Consider the following 20,763-nt stretch of genomic DNA (forward strand, 5'->3'; position numbering starts at 1 on the left):
GTGCAAAAGCAGGATGGATTTCAAGGCCACTGAATTTAAAAAAAATGCTGCATGCACCTTTTTTCTGCGGAAAATGAGGGCATAGCAGCCCGTTCAAATCAATGGGCTGCTATGCCTGTGCAAATGTGGGCCGCCAACCCGCATACATGTGAACCACCAACCCGCATACATGCGAACCACCAACCCGCATACATGTGAACCACCAACCCGCATACATGTGAACCAGGCCTAAAGCAATAGTAAAGTCATTTATAAACAACACCTCCTTCAGGTTTAACCACTTCTTGACCACAAGGATTTGCCCTCTTAATGACCAGGCCATCGGATCGGAGCCGAGCGCCAGGACCAGTTATCACCAGTTAGGCCAGACACTGCTTGATGACCTATTTTAGGCCTGGTTCACAGAGTCTGTACTGACTGACTATATAATAATGTGCATAAGTGAACCAAAGCCCCTAAATTCAGCAATGAAATTGAAGTGAGGTGGAAATTTAATAATTTAAATGTAATAATAGAATACCGTGATAATACCGTATACCGTGGCAAAACCTTAATCAATTAATCGCAGCATGAAAATCTGATACCGTCACAAGCCTACTGTTATACAAGCTGTACACTCACTACTTTACATTGTAGCAAAGTGTAATTTCTTCAGTGTTGTCACATGAAAAGATAGAATAAAATATTTACAAAAATGTGAGGGGTGTACTCACTTCTATGAGATACTGTACAAGTTTTTTTTTGTGGGTTGGAATATCCATATTATATTAATGTTCCCCTCCTTTTTTGTTTTTGTGACACAACAGGAACTGTGGGCAAATCTCCTTAAATCTGACCTTCCGCCTTCCTTTTAGTCTTGCACAGTTTTAACCAAACATATGTAGCATAAAACAAATTGGCCTAAAATTTTAGAAAATTTTGATTTTTTACATTATTTTGTTTTGGGAATTTCATATAAAAAAAATTAGAAAAATGTTATTTTTGCAAAATTGACGTCCTGTTTTTGTTTATAGCGCATGATCAAAAAATCGCACAGGTGATCAAATACCACCAAAAGAAAGCTCTGTTTGTAGGAAATAAAGGACGTCAAATTTGTTTAGGTACAGCGTCGCACGACCGCGCAATTGTCCGTTAAAGTCGCACAGTGCCGAATTGCAAAATAGGCCCTGGTCAGGAAGGGGGTAAAATCTTCCGGGGCTTAAGTGGTTAATGACCAGGCCATTTTTTGCGATTCGGCACAGCGTTATTTTAACTGAAAATTGCGCGGTCGTGCAACGCTGTACCCAAATAAAATTGATGTCCTTTTTTCCCACAAATAGAGCTTTCTTTTGATCATCTACGATTTATTTACATGTTTTTATTTTATTTTTTTTCATTATAAACAAAAAAAAAAAAAGAGCAACAATTCTGGGGAAAAAAAAAACTATCGTTCACATTCTGTTATATAAAATTCCCCAAAATCAAAAAAATTAAAAAAACGAATTTTTGTTTTCATCATTTTAGGCCAATTTGTTTTCTGCTACATATTTTTGGTAAAATAAAATCCCAATAAGCGTATTTTGATTGGTTTGCGCAACAGTTATCGCATCTACAAACTAGGGGAACGATTTATGTCATTTTTATTTATTTATTTTTTGCTCTTAATGGCGGTGAACTGCGACATTGTGACGGACAGATCGGACCTCTAACTGACATTTTTGACACTTTTGGGGGTACCAGTGACATTACTACAGTAATCAGTGCTAAAAATATGCATTGTTACTGTAATAATGACACTGGCAGGGAAGGGGTTAACACCAGGGGGGATCAAAGGGTTGAATGTGAGCCTAGGGCAGTGATGGCAAATCTTGGCATTCCAGATGTTTTTTCCCATGATGCTCAACTACACTGCAAAGTGCATGAGCATCATGGGAAATGTAGTTCCAAAACATCTGGAGTGCCAAGGTTCGCCATCACTGGCCTAGGGGGTGCTTTCTAACTGAGGGGGATGGGCTTGTGAAATCAATACAGAGACCTGTGATCCTAAATAGGAGGAACACAGAAGTTCTGTGTTGATAGCTGTGAGAACAACGGTCTGCTGTGTTTACAACAGCAGACTGCCGTTCTCCCTTCATGGGGAGTGATCGCGGGTGCCTGGCAGCAATCGTAGCCATCGGGCCTGTGGATCGGCTTTCCCATTGGTGAGTGGGTGCATGCGCCCCCAGGATCGCTCCCGTGAACAGCCGTACAGGCACAGCAATTTGCAGGGACCTGCCGCCGTATATAGGCGCCGGCTGGTCGACAAGTGGTTAAAGGAATCTATATACAGCACTCTGCCGGCCCCTCCCACCAGCCATGATCTGCTGGCATTGCACAGAGAGGCACAGAGGCCTATTGGCTTTAAAGTGCTTAAAGCCTAATTTTTTTACAGTCATTACTGGTACAGGTATCCTTATTGGGAGCTTTCCCCTCCTCTCCGGACAGCCGTCAATGGTGGGATTTCCATTTGTCTCCCGTGCAGGCAGTGCTGGGAGAAGGTCATTCAGCTCCCAGGGCAAAGATTCCAAACTGCGCCCCTCCTGTTCATGATGTGCAAGCTTAGGGTACCCTACACCCTCAGCCGTCACTTGCTTGTCGAAATCTTTGCTCTTGTCAACCTTGCAACAGAAGGAAGGTGCCCCCAGTAAACCACTGCGCCCAGGGCAGCCGTTCCTCCCGCCCAACCCTTGTCCCGATCCTGGGTGCAGGAGTCAGGGGAGGGAAAGTATGGACACAGGTAGCAGGAGTCAGGAAGGGAGGGAATGTAAGGACACAGGTAGCAGGAGTCAGGAAGGGAGGGAATGTAAGGACACAGGTAGCAGGAGTCAGGAAGGGAGGGAAAGAAAGGACACGGGCAGCAGGAGTCAGGGAGGGAGGGAAAGTATGGACACGGGTAGCAGGAGTCAGGAAAGGAGGGAAAGTATGGACACGGGCAGCAGGAGTCAGGGAGGGAGGGAAAGTATGGACACGGGTAGTAGGAGTCAGGGAGGGAGGGAAAGTATGGACACGGGTAGTAGGAGTCAGGGAGGGAGGGAAAGTATGGACACGGGTAGCAGGAGTCAGGAAGGGAGGGAAAGTAAGGACACGGGCAGCAGGAGTCAGGAAGGGAGGGAAAGTATGGACATGGGTAGTAGGAGTCAGGGAGGGAAAGTATGGACACGGGTAGTAGGAGTCAGGGAGGGAGGGGAAGTATGGACACAGGTATCAGGAGTCAGGGGAGGGAAAGTATGGACACGGGTAGTAGGAGTCAGGGAGGGAGGGGAAGTATGGACACGGGTAGCAGGAGTCAGGGAGGGAGGGAAAGTATGGACACGGGTAGCAGGAGTCAGGGAGGGAGGGAAAGTATGGACACGGGTAGTAGGAGTCAGGGAGGGAGGGAAAGTATGGACACAGGTATCAGGAGTCAGGGAGGGAAAGTATGGACACGGGTAGCAGGAGTCAGGGAGGGAGGGAAAGTATGGACACGGGCAGCTGGAGTCAGGGAGGGAAAGTATGGACACGGGTAGCAGGAGTCAGGGGAGGGAAAGTATGGACACGGGTAGTAGGAGTCAGAGAGGGAGGGGAAGTATGGACACGGGTAGCAGGAGTCAGGGGAGGGAAAGTATGGACACGGGTAGTAGGAGTCAGGGAGGGAGGGGAAGTATGGACACAGGTATCAGGAGTCAGGGGAGGGAAAGTATGGACACCGGTAGCAGAAACCTATCTGAAAATAGGTTGTGGCCGGGTGTTCACTTTACAGTTCCCTAATAACATAATGTCCAGCAGGCAGAGATGAACGGAGATGTCTGTGTGCGGGGAGTGTTGCTGGGAGTGACAGCTGTTGTGCCGGGTGATCAGTAACACAAGCAGCTCTGTGGTTTGGTTTTAGTGTATAAACCCCCCCCCCCCCCCCAAAATCACCCCTCCTCTGCTCCATCCATCATTCTCCCCCCCCCCCCCCCCACCATCCCTCGTCTGCTCCATCCATCATCCAGGGACAGCTGAGTGTCCACTCCCTCCACACAGTCCTTTCATCTTCTGATGAATCCCAATATAAAGCTGTCCTAGGTAATAATGACCCTCCATCCACCCATCATAAATGAGGATGCAGCTTGAAGGATGACGTGGATGGGTGAGTGGATTTGTTTTTAAAACCCAGATACTCCTTATTAGGAGGACATCTAGAAATGCCCAAATACATGGCAGCTGTGTCCTCACCAGATGGGTTATATTTGTGCTTAGCCAGCCCCTGGGTTTATCAATCCCTGCCAGAGAGCGCAGCCAGATTGGTGACCGGACTTTTTTCTTTATAGCAAATAGAACTGAACTTTGGCTTTATCCCAGTTGTACAGGCTCCTCTCCTGGGCTGAGATTACTTCTTTTCACTGCACACTGTGAGCTTCTCACAATGTGCATTAGAAGCTGAAGCAAGGCTGATAGATTCCGCCTCATTTCTTGGCTGGAGGACGTCCAGCATCTTCTAGCTCTTTCTTCCCCAGCCTGACTGTTCCTGGCCCACCACTTTCTTTCATTGTAATAGGGACTCTGATCAGGACTCTTGTGCAAGGGGGACTCTGATGGGGACTCTCGTGCAAGGGGGACTCTGATGGGGACTCTCGTGTATGGGGGATGTGATGGGGACTCTGATGGAGACTTTCATGAAGGGGATGTGATGGGGACTCTCATGTAGGGGGGATGTGATGGGGACTCTCATGTAGGGGGGATGTGATGGGGACTCTCATGTAGGGGGGATGTGATGGGGACTCTCATGTAGGGGGGATGTGATGGGGACTCTCATGTAGGGGGGATGTAATGGGGACTCTCATGTAGGGGGGATGTGATGGGGACTCGGGGGGGGGGGGGGGATGTGATGGGGACTCGGGGGGGGGGGGGGATGTAATGAGGACTCTCATGTAGGGGGGATGTGATGGGGACTCTTGTGTAGGAGAGATGTGATGGGGACTCTCATGTAGGGGAGATGTGATGGGGACTCTCATGTAGGGGAGATGTGATGGGGACTCTCATGTAGGGGAGATGTGATGGGGACTCTCATGTAGGGGGGGGATGTGATGGGGACTCGGGGGGGGGGGGAGGGGATGTGATGGGGACTCTCATGTAGGGGAGATGTGATGGGGACTCTCATGTAGGGGGATGTGATGGGGACTCTCATGTAGGTGGAATGTGATGGGGACTCTCATGTAGGGGGGGGATGTGATGGGGACTCTCATGTAGGGGGGGGGTGTGATGGGGACTCTCATGTAGGGGGGGGGTGTGATGGGGACTCTCATGTAGGGGGGATGTGATGGGGACTCTCATGTAGGGGGGATGTGATGGGGACTCTCGTGTAGGGGGGGATGTGATGGGGACTCTCATGTAGGGGGAGATGCGATGGGGACTCTCATGTAGGGGGGATGCGATGGGGACTCTCATGTAGGGGGGATGTGATGGGGACTCTCATGTAGGGGGGGATGTGATGGGGACTCTCATGTAGGGGGGATGTGATGGGGGACTCTCATGTAGGGGGGATGTGATGGGGACTCTCATGTAGGGGGGATGTGATGGGGACTCTCATGTAAGAGGGACTCTTATGTGGATTTTTTCATCCCACAAATATTCGTAGAGCTCTCTGGTCCTCATACCGAGAAATGTGGGGACTCTGCTCTATATGGACATCCACCTATCAAGGCATTCTGGTATTTGTATAACTCCTCCCTGGAGCCAGCCCATTGCTGTCATCAGGACTGAGGGCTCTTAGGTCCTGTTCACACCTGAGCAATTTTCAGCTCGTAAAACGCTCATCTCTGAAGTCTCAAAAAGCCCAACAAGCAAAATCCCATTCATTTCAATGGCCCCTGTTGACATACTGTATGTCAGTGATGGGGACTGATGCTTTGTTTTAGGTCAGTGATGGGGACTGATGCTTTGTATTAGGTGTCAGTGATGGGGACTGTTGCTTTGTTTTATGTCAGTGATGGGGACTGATGCTTTATGTCAGTGATGGGGACTGATGATTTGTTTTATGTCAGTGATGGGGACTGATGCTTTGTATTAGGTGTCAGTGATGGGGACTGATGCTTTGTATTGGGTGTCAGTGATGGGGACTGATGATTTGTATTGGGTGTCAGTGATGGGGACTGATGATTTGTATTGGGTGTCAGTGATGGGGACTGATGATTTGTATTGGGTGTCAGTGATGGGGACTGATTTGTATTGGGTGTCAGTGATGGGGACTGATGATTTGTATTGGGTGTCAGTGATGGGGACTGATGATTTGTATTGGGTGTCAGTGATGGGGACTGATGATTTGTATTGGGTGTCAGTGATGGGGACTGATGATTTGTATTGGGTGTCAGTGATGGGGACTGATGCTTTGTTTTAGGTGTCAGTGATGGGGACTGATCATCTAATGTTGGGTAATTTTCTTGTCTTTTACTTTCAGGAGAGAAGTTGGAGTTTCTGGCCATGGCCTCCTGCCTATTGGAGTGCCTGTGTGAGGCTGAGCTGCAGCGATATTACCCTCATTTTGTTGCCGTTGGACTGCAGAAGGTGGAGGAACTGGCCACCGTGACCATGAAGGACTACTCCAGGCTGGGGGTTCACAACATGGAGGACCGCAAGCGCCTCTTCCAGCTGATCAAGATCATCCAAAGTGTGTCAGGCGAGGACAGAGAGGAGAAGACCCCCCTCCAGCCTGGCTGTGTCTACCTCCAGCCCCAGACTAATAGATGGGCCACCAGGAGGCAGCTGCAGTTTGATGATGTCTATGACCAGGGCAGCGGTGCCTTTTCATCATCAGGGATATCATATCCTCAGCCTAAGAAGTGCTCAGCGGAACCAACTGTGAGAGCGCCACCTACTGAGCAGTCTCCTGGTCAGAAGATCCCCACAATGCAGGCTGAAGAAGAATCCAGCTCCGCTGCTAGTGTGCCTTCCTGTAAAGCAATGCGCGGCTTGGCACCAAGATCCAAAGACATTGAGGGCCCGGTGATCCACAGAGTAATGCATGTATCGGGATATAATTATGGGGTGCCACAGACATGTGCGCGGTAAGAAATTTAACACCGTTTTACAGGGTCAGTATTGGTCAAAGCATAAAAAGAAATGTAATACTCAGGGCTCAAAATTTGCTGCTAGCCAGGCCTTAAAGCAGAAGTAAACTACTTGGTGTTTTTTTTTTTTTAGTACCCTAAAAGGTAATGTCATAATGTGCTAGTATGGTTAAACTTACCTGAAAACGAAGTCTTCCAGCGCCACGCTGTCACCGCTGCAGGCGCTCCCATCTTCACCCCGCTTTCCTTCTGGATTCGCAGACTCCGGGTGTGTGACTGACCGGAGCCGCAATGACGTCACTTCCGCACATGCCACCGTTTACAGCACCGGACTCTGAAGGAACGGCTCAGGTGGCTATTTCTTCAAAGCGCATGCGCGGGTGACGTCATCGGCTGCATATACATACGTGCACCGTTTTAGCAGATATTTTTGGCAGATTACAGGCGTTTTTGTTAGATGTCAATGCCTGCCTCCAAACACCTGCAAAAAATGCCTCTCTCTCGATCTCTCTCTCTCTCTCTCTCTCTCTCTCTATCTATCTATCTATCTAAAACTGTAATTTTTTGTGAAGAATCAATAACAAGTGGGACACAATCATGAAGTGGAACGAAACTTATTGGATATTTCAAACTTTGTTAACAAATAAAAAACTGAAAAATTGGGCGTGCAAAATTATTCAACCCCTTTACTTTCAGTGCAGCAAACTCTCTCCAGAAGTTCAGTGAGGATCTCTGAATGATCCAATGTTGACCTAAATGACTAATGATGATAAATAGAATCCACCTGTGTGTAATCAAGTCTCCGTATAAATGCACCTGCACTGTGATAGTCTCAGAGGTCCGTTTAAAGCGCAGAGAGCATCATGAAGAACAAGGAACACACCAGGCAGGTCCGAGATACTGTTGTGGAGAAGTTTAAAGCCGGATTTGGATACAAAAAGATTTCCCAAGCTTTAAACATCCCAAGCAGCATTGTGCAAGCGATAATATTGAAATGGAAGGAGTATCAGACCACTGCAATTCTACGAAGACCTGGCCGTCCCTCTAAACTTTCAGCTCATACAAGGAGAAGACTGATCAGAGATGCAGCCAAGAGGCCCATGATCACTCTGGATGAACTGCAGAGATCTACAGCTGAGGTGGGAGACTCTGTCCATAGGACAACAATCAGTCGTATACTGCACAAATCTGGCCTTTATGGAAGAGTGGCAAGAAGAAAGCCATTTCTTAAAGCTATCCATAAAAAGTGTCGTTTTAAAGTTTGCCACAAGCCATCTGGTGGACACACCAAACATGTGGAAGAAGGTGCTCTGGTCAGATGAAACCAAAATCGAACTTTTTGGCAACAATGCAAAACGTTATGTTTGGCGTAAAAGCAACACAGCTCATCACCCTGAACACACCATCCCCACTGTCAAACATGGTGGTGGCAGCATCATGGTTTGGGCCTGCTTTTCTTCAGCAGCGACAGGGAAGATGGTTAAAATTGATGGGAAGATGGATGGAGCCAAATACAGGACCATTCTGTTAGAAAACCTGATGGAGTCTGCAAAAGACCTGAGACTGGGACAGAGATTTGTCTTCCAACAAGACAATGATCCAAAACATAAAGCAAAATCTACAATGGAAAGGTTCACAAATAAACATATCCAGGTGTTAGAATGGCCAAGTCAAAGTCCAGACTTAAATCCAATCGAGAATCTGTGGAAAGAACTGAAAACTGCTGTTCACAAACGCTCTCCATCCAACCTCACTGAGCTCGAGTTGTTTTGCAAGGAGGAATGGGCAAAAATTTCAGTCTCTCGATGTGCAAAACTGATAGAGACATACCCCAAGCGACTTACAGCTGTAATCGCAGCAAAAGGTGGCGCTACAAAGTATTAACTTAAAGGGGCTGAATAATTTTGCATGCCCAACAGTTTTTTACAGTTTTTTATTTAAGTTTGAAATATCCAATAAATTTCATTCCACTTCATGATTGTGTCCCACTTGGTGTTGATTCTTTACAAAAAATTACAGTTTTATATCTTTGTTTGAAGCCTGAAATGTGGCAAAATGTTTTAAAGTTCAAGGGGGGCGAATACTTTCACAAGGCACTGTGTGTGTGTGTGTGTGTGTGTGTGTATGTATATGTGTGTATATATATATATATATATATACTGTATATATTTATAATGAATATGTGTGATTATATTATATAGATATATATAATATTTCTCTTAAGTATATGCAGGGTACATCATGTTTAATGTTTGTCCTGTGACCTGGATAGGCTGAACTCCGCGGAGAAGGAAGGCCCCTGGACAGACACCGATAAAATCCGAGTCTGTGTCCGTAAACGTCCGCTGGGTTTAAGAGAAGAGAGACGCGGGGAGGCGAGCGTGGTGACTGTGGAGGGTCGTGAAACCGTTGTTATTTATGAGAAGAAAGAAGCCGTGAATCTGAAAGAATACGTTCTGCAGGTAAAATGCGACCGACTACGGCTCTGCAGTGCTTATTTGGCTTGTAAGTGCTCATGTTGGCCACATGCTTCCTAATTAAGTCCGCTATGCCTCTGCCTTTCATTCCTCTATGCAATACTGCTACATCCATGCTTTTTTTCTGAAAGTGGTTCTAAAGGCACAGAGCAGTTTCTTACTTCTTCTTCTTCTGGGGTCCTCTGCCGACGCTGTGTGCACCTTCTCTTTTGCGTGTGCCCCCTTAGCAAGCCGTATGTTATGGAGTCATATATGCAAGCTCGCTTCTGAGCTTGGCTTTGTGTGTCCATAGACACACAGCATGGCTCTGCCACGCCCCGCGTACCCCCCTCATAGGATTTGACTGACAGCAGCAGGGGCCAATGGCGAGTCTGCCATGTGAGCAGAGGAACAGAGACCAGCTGGGAGTGCATTAAGGTAAAAAATGGTTTGACTTCACTTTCTCAATCAAAATTGATTATTTTTAATCCTTATTCTGCTAGCATTGATAGGAAAGTATATCATATTTACTCGTTGGTCATTGGAAGTTCAACAATGCACCTCATGGCAAAGAACTCTTAGGATCTGAAAAAAAAGAATTGTTGCTCTACATAAAGATGACCTAGGCTATAGGAAGATTGCCAAGACCCTGAAACTGAGCTGCAGCACAGTGGTCAAGACCATACAGCAGTTCAATAGGACAGGTTCCACTCAGAACAGGCCTCACCATGGTCGACCAAAGAAGTTGAGTGCAAGTGCTCAGCGTCCTATACAGAGGTTGTCTTTGGGAAATAGAGGTATGAGTGCTGCCAGCATTGCTGCAGAGGTTGAAGTGGGGGGGGGGGGGGGTTCAGCCTGTCAGTGCTCAGACCATACGCCGCACACTGCATCAAATTGGTTTGCATGGCTGTCGTCCCAGAAGGAAGCCTCTTCTAAAGATGATGCACAAGAAAGCCCGCAAACAGTTTGCTTAAGGCAAGCAGACTAAGGACATGGATTACTGGAACCATGTCCTGTGGTCTGATGAATCCAAGATAAACTTATTTGGTTCAGATGGTGTCAAGCATGTGTGGGGGCAACCAGGTGAGGAGTACAAAGACAAGTGTGTCTTCCCTACAGTCAAGCATGGTGGTGAAAGTGTCATGGTGTGGGCCTGCCGGCACTGGGGAGCTACAGTTCATTGAGGGAACCATGAATGCCAACATGTACTGTGATATACTGAAGAGGTAGTTTTAATTTGTTCATATAGTAGAAAAACACAGCTTGGTATCATGCCAATACAGTATAACAACACATATACACATTAAAAACAGTAGGACATAGGATGAGGTCCTGGTACACCATATCCCTAATTCCCATCTGGGATGGAATATTCCCCCTATGTGTATAAGGGGTAAATGCAATGTACCAAGACACCGTCACTGGTCACAAGCTAAATCTGTTGTGTTTCTCTACTATATGTACAAATTAAAATGTTGATACTGTTTATCTTTAATGGGTCTGGTCTCATGTTTATGCCAGTAAAGTCCGCCTTTGGCAGAACAGGGGTTCTGCATTTTTTGTTGTTCTGAATTTTTATGCTTTAATGCAGGGAAATTAAGGTAAAAAACCTTCAGCCTTTATAACCACTTTAAGACACAATATTTAGGCGATTTGATTAACCTACAATATTTGTGACTGATTCGCTTTAAGCTGATCGCATACACAGGTGTATCTAAAAATCAGTTTCATAAGACTAAATTGCCTTTAAATGCAGAGCTTCCCTTTAACCGAAGAGGATCCAGAGTGAATTTATGTAACTGGGATTTTAATTTGCAGCTTTCTTTGTGTTTTATTTTAATTTGCATTACATTATTTATTTTTTTTACGTTTCAGCATGTATTTTATTTTGATGAAGTTTTTAGCGAGAAGTTGACCAATCAGGATGTATACATGAAGACAGCTCAGCCGCTTATTCAGCATGTTTTCAACGGGTAGGGGACAATTCTGCATGCTATCTATGTTGTCTTCCATTTATGCTGCACAAAAAAATAAAAATAAAAGGCTAACATGCATTTCTGGAACCAAAAAATACAGTGTATGCATGTTTTGTGTATGTACAGTATGTGTGTTTATACATTACTGTGGGTATAGATAAGAATTACCCCCTTTTAAGATAATCACTTTTTGTTACTTTTCAGCCTGAAATGAAGATAAATACAGTTCTTGTTTTATCCAGCTGTATTTACTCAGTGTAACTAATAACATCCAAGTAAAAGATATAGCACCAGCATGTTAGGAAAAAACAAAAACAAAGAAAAAACAAAATTACTGAGTTGGAAAAAGGATCACCCCCCCCCTCCTAAAAAAAAATGGCTTGTAAACTCAATCAGGTGTAGCTAATCGCATTCTCAATGGCACACAAAGCCTTTTGACTTTCAACTGTGATCATTTTGATTAGCTCAGCATGAAAAGAGCTTTCCTGGAGCATTTCAGTCCCTGGTAGGGCTTTATTCATTCCTAGAAGCACAGAGAAGTCTATTAAGCAGTGAAAGGTATTTGGCACCACACAGACCCTCCCTGGATCAGAACGTCGCTCCAAACTGGATGAAAGAGCCAGATGGAAACTGGTCAGAGAGACTACCAAGAGGTCTACAGCAACTCTTACAGGAATTAACGACAAAGAGTGGTCGTTGTGTACATGTGACCACAATACCTCCAAATTCTTCACAAATGTGGCTTGTATGAGAAGGTTGCAAGACAAAAGCCACTCCTCAAGAAAGGCCACATACAGTCACCACTGAGTTGTGCCAAAATGCACCTTTGAAGATTCTGAAGCCACATGGAAAAAAGGTGTTCTGGTCAGATGGGGCTAAAATTGAATGATTTGGCCTCAACACCAAACTATATAGCTGGTGGAAATCCAATACAGCTCTCCATCCAAATATCACCATTCCAACAGTAAAGCATGGAGGTGGTAATATCCTGTTATGGGAGTTGGTAATATCCTGGTATGGGAGGTGGTAATATTATGTTATAGGTTGTTTCTCTGCAGCAGGGACTGGAGCACTTGTCAGGATAGAAGGAAAAATGGATGGGGCAAAATACCGTCATATTCTTGTGGAAAATCTGCTGCCCTCTGCCAGAAAGTTGTCAGTGGGAAGAAGGTTTACCTTCCAACATGACAATGACCCAACACACACAGCAATAATGAGCACACAGTGGTTAAAGGAGAAGGTCATTGTCCTTGCATAGCCTAGTCAGAGCCCAGACTTCAACCCCATTGAAAATCTGTGGAATGGCTTGAAGACTGCAATCCACAAACCGTCACCATCAAATTTAACTGAATTTTAGCAGTTCTCCAACGTAGAGTGAGCAAATATTGCAAAGTCTAGATGTGCAAAGTCAGTAGAGACAAATCCCAACAGACTAAAAGCTGGAACTACAGCAAAAGTTGGTTCAGGAAAATACTGACATACACTGAGTAAATACAGCTGGATAAAACAAAAACTGTGTCTGTCTTCATTTCAGGCCGCAAAGTAACAAAATGTGATTCTTTTTTTTATACCCAAGTTATATGGACTCTGTTCTTCGCTATGCAATGAAGGCAAGGCTGGTAGGAGGGACTGGCAGGGTGCTGTCTCTCTCAAGAGCCCTTGGACCTGATGCAAGCAGTGGGCTCGTTTGTGGGAGGAGTTATACAAATATTAAAATACCTTGATAGGTGGGTGTAAGTCTGGAGGAGTGGGCGTTCCTGGGCAGGCTGTATCTGCATGAAGAACACCCTAGGTAATGCCCCCATGTGATGCTAAACCTCCATGGTTGAAAGAACTGAAATCCAATGAATGAAAGGGTTTATTTTTCAGGCTTTCTCCTCTTTATTTCCAACTAGTAATTCTGCAAATTAACAATGACTGCAAATTACTTCTGTCCCTTTTGTGGTTTGATTACTACAGCTGGAGAGTGCAAAATCAGGCTTACTTCTGAATAGAAACCAATCCGCTTCTAACCTCAGCTTGTTCAATTAGGCTTTAGCAATAAGACCTGGAAGCTGATTGTTTTCTATACAGAAGTGAGCCTGATTTTGCACTTTCCAGCTTTGATAAACAAGCCCCTTTGTGGCTACACTCATTTCTCAACTCCATCTATAGAAGGTAGGGATCGACCGATTATCGGCAAGGCTGATATGCACTTTCTCCGATATATCGGAATCTGCCCCTGAGATTACTGATATTGCCGATATTTCGGAAAGTGCTGTAACGGAGTGGTGCCTTCAGCTAGAGGCATCACCCTGGTACCGGCGTCCATAGCCGACGGTCGTCTGTCTTGTAATGACAACCGATGCGGCTGAGAAGCCTCTCGGCTGTCATTACAAGGAGCGGGAGGGGACGTCCCCTCCGCCCCCCCCCCCCCGCCACCTTCCGTGGCTCGCCCGGGTCTCCCATCCTACCTGGAGACCCGGGCAACCAGCCTGCACGGCCACCGATTAGAAGACCTGATCAAAGCCACATTCGGTTCTGATCGGGTCTCCATGCCAACCCTCTCCAACCACCAATACAATATTCTAGGGTCAGAAGAGGTCAGAAGAAACTATGACAATGCCGACACCTCCTGGATTAATGTACCACCTCCTCACCTCCCCCACCAATGCCACTGCCCGCCCCATCCTCTGCTAGTATGGGGATATGCAGGACAGGTAGGGTTCTGTGTGTGCTGCCAGGAGAGCAGCGCTGTCACTCTCGCGTTTACAAGTGACAGCAGTGAGCGGCAAGCACAGGGTCAGAGGTGGCGGAGCCTGCAGGGCCTGGGCACCCTTCATGTGTATGGGCTATACCCCCCTGATGCCAGTCCTGCACGCAGGGTTGGACTTCAAACATGTCTATGTCTGTTCATTTTCATTACATGGTGAATTGATGGGATTGACAGGTATTTTCTAATGCTGGTTCTACATCAGGGGTGTCAAATGTAATTTCATTGTGGGCACATCAGCATACTGGCTACCCTCAAAAGGGTAGGTTGTATCTGTAAGACTAGACGTCCAGAGCCCCCCCACCCTCCCTTACATCAGATGTCAAGAGTCTCCCAACCTCCCTTACAGCACAGTACACCTCCCTTACTTTGTGCTGCTGGCAGAAAGTGCAGGGTCTGGAGGAGGGCTGGAGTCAGCTTTTGGGAGTGTGCTGAATGCTGAGACCAGGGAAGACGGAGATGAGGGGGCGCTGTGGCTGCACAGAGTGGTGCAGGTTCTGTAGGAGGAGTTATGTCCTCTCTGCTGACACGAGGGTGGGGGGGAGCCTCCCTCCGCAGCTGCACGAAGAAGCGCAGGATCTGGCAGAGGTGTTCTGTCCTCTCTGCTGCCAACTGCTGAGACAAGGTGAGGGTGGAGACGAGGGGGGTGCAGGAGAGGTGAGAGGGCCAGACGGGCCTTGTGTTTGACGCATGTGCTGTACATCTAAGGATGCAAAAGTTGCAATATATTTAGATTTGTTGTGGGGGTTTAGATACTTTAAATCTAAGGGCTGTTTCTGTATTTTAGTGGCAATGCAACGTGCTTTGCCTACGGGCAGACCGGCGCAGGGAAAACCTACACCATGATTGGCACCCAGAAGAACCCCGGACTGTACGCTTTGGCCGCCAGAGACATCTTTAAGTTGCTGGAATCGGCTCAGCCATCTAAAGACCTTTCCGTGTGGATCAGCTTTTATGAAATCTACTGTGGACAGCTTTATGACTTGTTAAATGGAAGGAAAAGGTAAAGGGTGCATGTGTGTTGCCAACTTACAGAACAGGTGATAAGTCCTTTATCTGCTACGCAGAGGCATGTGATCTGTGATACAATTTTTTTTTTTTTTTAAATTTTGATTTTGTAAAACCTTCTTGTTCTGGCCCAGGGATCACAGCAATGACTCCCCAACCCCAGTCTACAAGACTCCTCACTATACCTTCTTTGCACACAGGCTTATATGCATTTACAATATCGGTTTTCAGCTCCAGTGATGCCAGATCCCACATAGTCATCCACAGGTTTCTGTGCTGTGAAAGTCTACATGATTTTGTCTATTTAACCCCGGCGTCCGTTTATCCAGGTCTTCATGCCTGGGGGTGGGAAGGACCAGATGACCACAGTGATTGACTGCCTTAGTGGTCACATCGGGCCCAGCCTTGAGTCTTGGGAGGGGGTGGATATGGCCTTTTGGCTTAGTTCGCCCTCTCTCATGGGGCCTCCTTAGTACTCGGTGGGGGCTGTTTCGGCAGTCCCCCTGAAGAACGGGGTCGGTCTGGTTTCGGCCAGACAGACCATGAGTACCTTATATCCCTGTCAGGAGTCTTGCGCCCCGGGGGATCGAGGTTTCGGGTCCTACCTCTTCGGAGGGAAGACCATACGTTGTCGCACACCCTGTGCTTTTTTGTGTTCTCACTTTGTGTGTGTGCACTTTTTTATGCACCGGGTGGAGTCTTTTGAGTGTGTTGCACACGCTACGGGAAAAAAAAGTGGTCACATGATCTGGAGCTGGTCCCGCCCATTATTAGTAAAGACCCATAACGGTCTTTTGACAGCTTGGTCACTGTGCTGGGAGCGCATAGAAAGAGAAAGCTCAACTGCCGCCATATGTGCGGTGTATAACCGTTAAAGCCCACACTCTCACTGCCCAACGTTTACATGTGGGCAGTGAGAGATTAAAATAGTTGTAAACATTTAGACCCCTTTCACACGGGCTGAAAAACCGATGATCGGATGCTCGATGTACCTCTATGGAGCAGTGGATGTCAACGGTGACATGTCCACTGACACCCGCTGCTATCCGATCCTGTCCGTGAAATCCAGATAGATGGAAACCTTATTCGGATTGTATAGGATCGGATGTTAACGGACAGGCGGTCCGTTTTCATCCGATCTCCCATAGAGGAGAGCGGGGATCTTACAGGTCTGTCTCTGCAAAGTAAACGGAGACGGATCTGTCATCCGCCTGCTCAGCGGGGATCGGCGGATCTATCCCTGCTGAGCAAAACTGAGTCCACTGGGCGTAAAGCCAATGTGAAAGGACCCTTATATATAGCCAGTGAAGTGACTGGCCTCAGGTGATATGCAGAGATTAATCACTTCAGCCCCGGAAGGCCATTTTTTGTGAAATGGTACTGCATTCCTTTAACTGACAATTGCACGGTCATGCGACACTGTACCCAAAAAAAAAAAAATTGCTGTCCTTTTTTTTTTCCCCCACAAATAGTTTTCTTTTGGTGGTATTTGATCACCTCTGTGGTTTTTATTTTTTGCGCTATAAACAAAAAAAGACCCACAATTTTGGGGGGAAAAAAATATTTTTTACTTTTTTTCTATGGAACACAGCCAATAAAAAAATGTTAAAGATCCTATTTCTTCATCAATATGTATTCTGCTACATGTTTTTGGCAAAAAAAATCCCAATTAGCGTATATTGATTGTTTTGTGCAAAAGGTATAGCGTCTACAAACTATAGGATACCTTTATAGAATTTTTTTTTTTTTTCTTTTACTAGTAATGGTGGCGATCAGCAGTTTTTAGTGGGACTGCGACATTGCAGCCATTTAAAATCCAGAATTTATAAAGCTTGTCTGAGCTTTCAGAAATCAGGGGGGTGGGGAGCTGAAGGTTACTCTGCAGAGCTCAGTGAGAGCTGATTGGAGGGAGAGGACACACCCTCTGCACACAGTAACAGAGCTGAGGGTGTGAATCACAGGCAGTGTGCTGGAGCTCTCTCACCATTTTTCTCTTGGCCTCAGGAAAACTTGTCCAGAAGTTATTCATCCTGATAGCAGAGGAATGAGGCAGCAGATGGAAATGACACTTGTGCTCTGGATAGTACACACTATAGAGTAGTGATAGCGAACCTTGGCACCCCAGATGTTTTGGAACTACATTTCCCATGATGCTCAACTACACTGCAGAGTGCATGAGCGTCATGGGAAATGTAGTTCCAAAACAACTGTGGTGCCAAGGTTCACCATTACTGGAGAGATGTGCTTTGTTCATATTTCATTTCTGAGGTTTACAACCACTTTAACGGAGTCCTTTTTTAATGCTAACATTGCAAGCATCAGTTCTAGAAAAATGTGGCTTGTTCTTTTCTGCCTACAGCCAGAGACCGGGGCACAAGGTCAAATAGATACAATATAATAACCACCTTACAGCTCAGTTGAAGGATGCTGTCATGGCAGCCTGGACAATGGCAAACCCAGTTACCATGTGATGCACAAGCCTTACAAAGTAAACAAAATGTCTTTACCTTACCTGACAGGAACAAATCCTCCTTCACTTATATCTCACCCCCCCCCCCCCCCCCCGCCGAAACGCTGAGGGGCTATTTTAGCAGCAGAGGCAATGCTGTCTGTCGAGAAAGCAGTGGGTGGGATTAGGTGTGGCCAGGTATTGATTGACAGGCTACAACATTGCGAATTGGCAGTGACAATGCTGATAGCCACACCCCTGCAATGTCTTTACCCCCCACTGTTTTATAAACAGGCACAACCTACATGGGATTGACATCTCTGCTCTGAATTTAGAAGCAATGATTGACCCCCCCCCCCCCCCCCCGCCTCCATTACAGGAAGCCGTATTAGGTGAACTTTACTAGCAGGACCAACAGGTATTTGTGGGACTTTACAGAGAAAACTGTAAGTGTAAAAGCACTTATAATAAAACTGCTGCGGCAGATTTTTTTTTTTTTTTAAAAATGTATGATCGCCTATAATTTTACGTTAGGCATGTTTGAGATAGTAGGGGGTTTTATTGTAAAATTTGTGTGTTGCTGTTATCTAACATAAGGATCTCTACTCTTTTGTTGAAATCTTCATGTGATTGAAGTGATCTTCCACTCTAAACAGGAAAGCCTGGGCCTGTGTGCTGATAAACGTAAGAGGAGGTTCAGATGAGCCATAGCATCAAAGAGGAAGTAAAGCTTCCTCTGTAACTTGTACCTATAGGTAAGTCTATGACAAGGCTTATCTATAGGTACTGTAAATATCTCCTAAACTTGCACCATTTAGGAAATATTTACTTTGCATGCAGCCAGTGACATCACTGGCGCATGTGCTCTGAAGGAACGGCTCGTGCATGCGCGGAACTGACGTCATCATGGCTCCGGCCAATCAGATGCCTGGAGGACACAAACCCAAAAGGAAGACAGGTAAACATGTCGGCCGTGTCAGCGGTGAGCGGGCGCCACTGCGGGGGCTTCGTTCTAAGGTAGGTATTTCATAATGAGCTAGTATGCGATGCATACTACAGGGTTCGTACGGTTCTTGAAAACCTGGAAACGTTTTGGAATTTGTAGATGACACTTTCCAGGCATGGAAAGGTCATGGAAACTTAGGATTCCACTAAGGTTTTGGAAAAGTCATGGAAATATATACTGGGGAGCGCCGGGGAGCGGATGCTTAATTTGTTTAATTTATTATTTTATTCGGTAATGTTTTATTGACAGTGCCACATACTATTTACTTTGCCTTCCGGGTCCGCGGTATGCCGTGCGCTGTCACTGGCCAGCAGCAGCCGAGGAGATGATCGTGAACCAATCACTGGCAGCGGGGAGGGCCGGCCGCGGTTTGCCTGGAGACACTGTGACTGGCCAGCAGCAGCAATAACAGCCGGGAGATAACAAACCAATCACAGGCAGCGGAAGCGTCACTGGAGGGCGGGCCGGCCGCATGAACGTGATGACGCGGAAGGGGGCGGTAACCGTTTTGGTTACCGCACCCCCGCGTCATCACGTTAATTCGGCCGGCCCGCCCTCCAGTAACGCTTCAGCTGCCTGTGATTGGTTTGTTATCTCCCGGCTGTTATTGCTGCTGCTGGCCAGTCACAGTGTCTACAGGCAAACCGCGGCCGGCCCTCCCCGCTGCCAGTGATTGGTTCACGATCATCTCCTCGGCTGCTGGCCAGTGACTGACAGTAGGGCAAACTGCGGACCCGGAAGGACACCTACCTGTCATGTCCGCAGCCTCTGACCACCTCCTGTATCATGTCCGCAGCCTCTGACCACCTCCTGTATCATGTCCGCTAAATGTACAGTGTGTCGTAAAACGTTTGACATTTCGAACATGGGAGAGGCAGCGCTGTCTAGCCACGCTAAAGGTGCAAAGCACCAGTCTGCAGCTGCGTGCTTGACAGCTTCCAATCCGATCTCTGGCTTTTTCACCCGTGCGCCTGAAGTGACACCGGCTACCAGCTGCGGCAGCGGTGCTTCCATCTCATCCACTGTAAAACAAGGGACCATTTTGAGTCATGCTGTATCCAGAAACAAAACCCTAACTGCAGAGGTACTGTACACTACAAAGCTTGTCATTTATTTTAGTAAAAATATGCTGGGTGTGACATAGATTTTCTTATTTAACATGTATACATAGACATTTCATGAAACACTAGGTCATGAATGTTTACGTGAAGTCATGGAAAAGTCATGGAAAAGTCATGGAATTTTATTGGTGAAAATGTGTATGAACCCTGATACTAGCTCATTATGCCTTTTTGTCTTTCAGGTTTTTATTTTTTTAACCACTTGCTGAACAGGCCTTTTCTGGAACTTTTTGTTTACAAGTTTATCTTAGTATTTTTTGCTAGAAAGTTACTTAGAACCCCCAAACGTTATATATAATTAGCAGAGACCCCAGAGAATAAAATGGCAATCACTGCAATATTTTAGGTCGCACTGTATTTGCTACACTTTAATGAATTAAAAAACAAAGCACAATAGTTACCCCAATTTTTTTGTATAATGTGAAAGATGATGTTACGCCGAGTAAATAGATACCTAACATGTCACACTTTAAAATTGCGCACGCTCATGGAATGGCGACAAACTACGGAACTTAAAAATCTCCATAGGTGACACTTTAATAGTTCTTACAGGTTACCTGTTTAGAGTTAGAGAAGGTCTAGTGCTAGAATTATTGATCTCACTGTAACGATCGTGGTGATACCTCACATGTGTGGTTAGAACACTGTTTACATATGTGAGTGCGACTTACATATGCGTTCGCTTCTGTGCACGATCTCGGAGGAATGGGGAGCGTACATTTTTATTTTTTTCTTATTTATTTTACTTTTTCTTGTTTCTTTTTACCCTGTTCCTTTATTTATTCGTTTTGAAAATTTTTTTCCTGTTAAAAGAAATGTAAACATCCCTTGTAATAGAAATAAGCATGACAGGTCCTCTTTTTTTAGAGGCACGAAAGAAGAAAATGGTCGCACACCACCACAGAATCCAATGAAGAAAGGTTCTTTAGCCACATAAGTGGTACAAGGT

The 20,763-nt window shown here is 46.1% G+C and overlaps 1 protein-coding gene across 1 annotated transcript in view; it reads left to right on the top strand.

Annotated features, from left to right (window-relative positions):
- Nucleotides 1-6,451: 6,451 nt before the first annotated feature.
- KIF24 (kinesin family member 24) overlaps nucleotides 6,452-20,763 on the top strand; it is a 53,147-nt gene continuing 38,835 nt past the window's right edge. Inside the window, exons 1-4 of the mRNA XM_082256344.1 lie at nucleotides 6,452-7,043; nucleotides 9,319-9,508; nucleotides 11,378-11,475; nucleotides 15,018-15,233. Coding sequence (XP_082112470.1) covers nucleotides 6,460-7,043; nucleotides 9,319-9,508; nucleotides 11,378-11,475; nucleotides 15,018-15,233 — 1,088 coding nt within the window. The 5' untranslated portion in view covers nucleotides 6,452-6,459. The remainder of the gene's footprint in view (nucleotides 7,044-9,318; nucleotides 9,509-11,377; nucleotides 11,476-15,017; nucleotides 15,234-20,763) is intronic.

This window comes from Pelophylax lessonae (assembly GCF_965119305.1).
Source record: "Pelophylax lessonae genome assembly, chromosome: 1".
NCBI classification, from domain to species: Eukaryota; Metazoa; Chordata; class Amphibia; order Anura; family Ranidae; genus Pelophylax; species Pelophylax lessonae.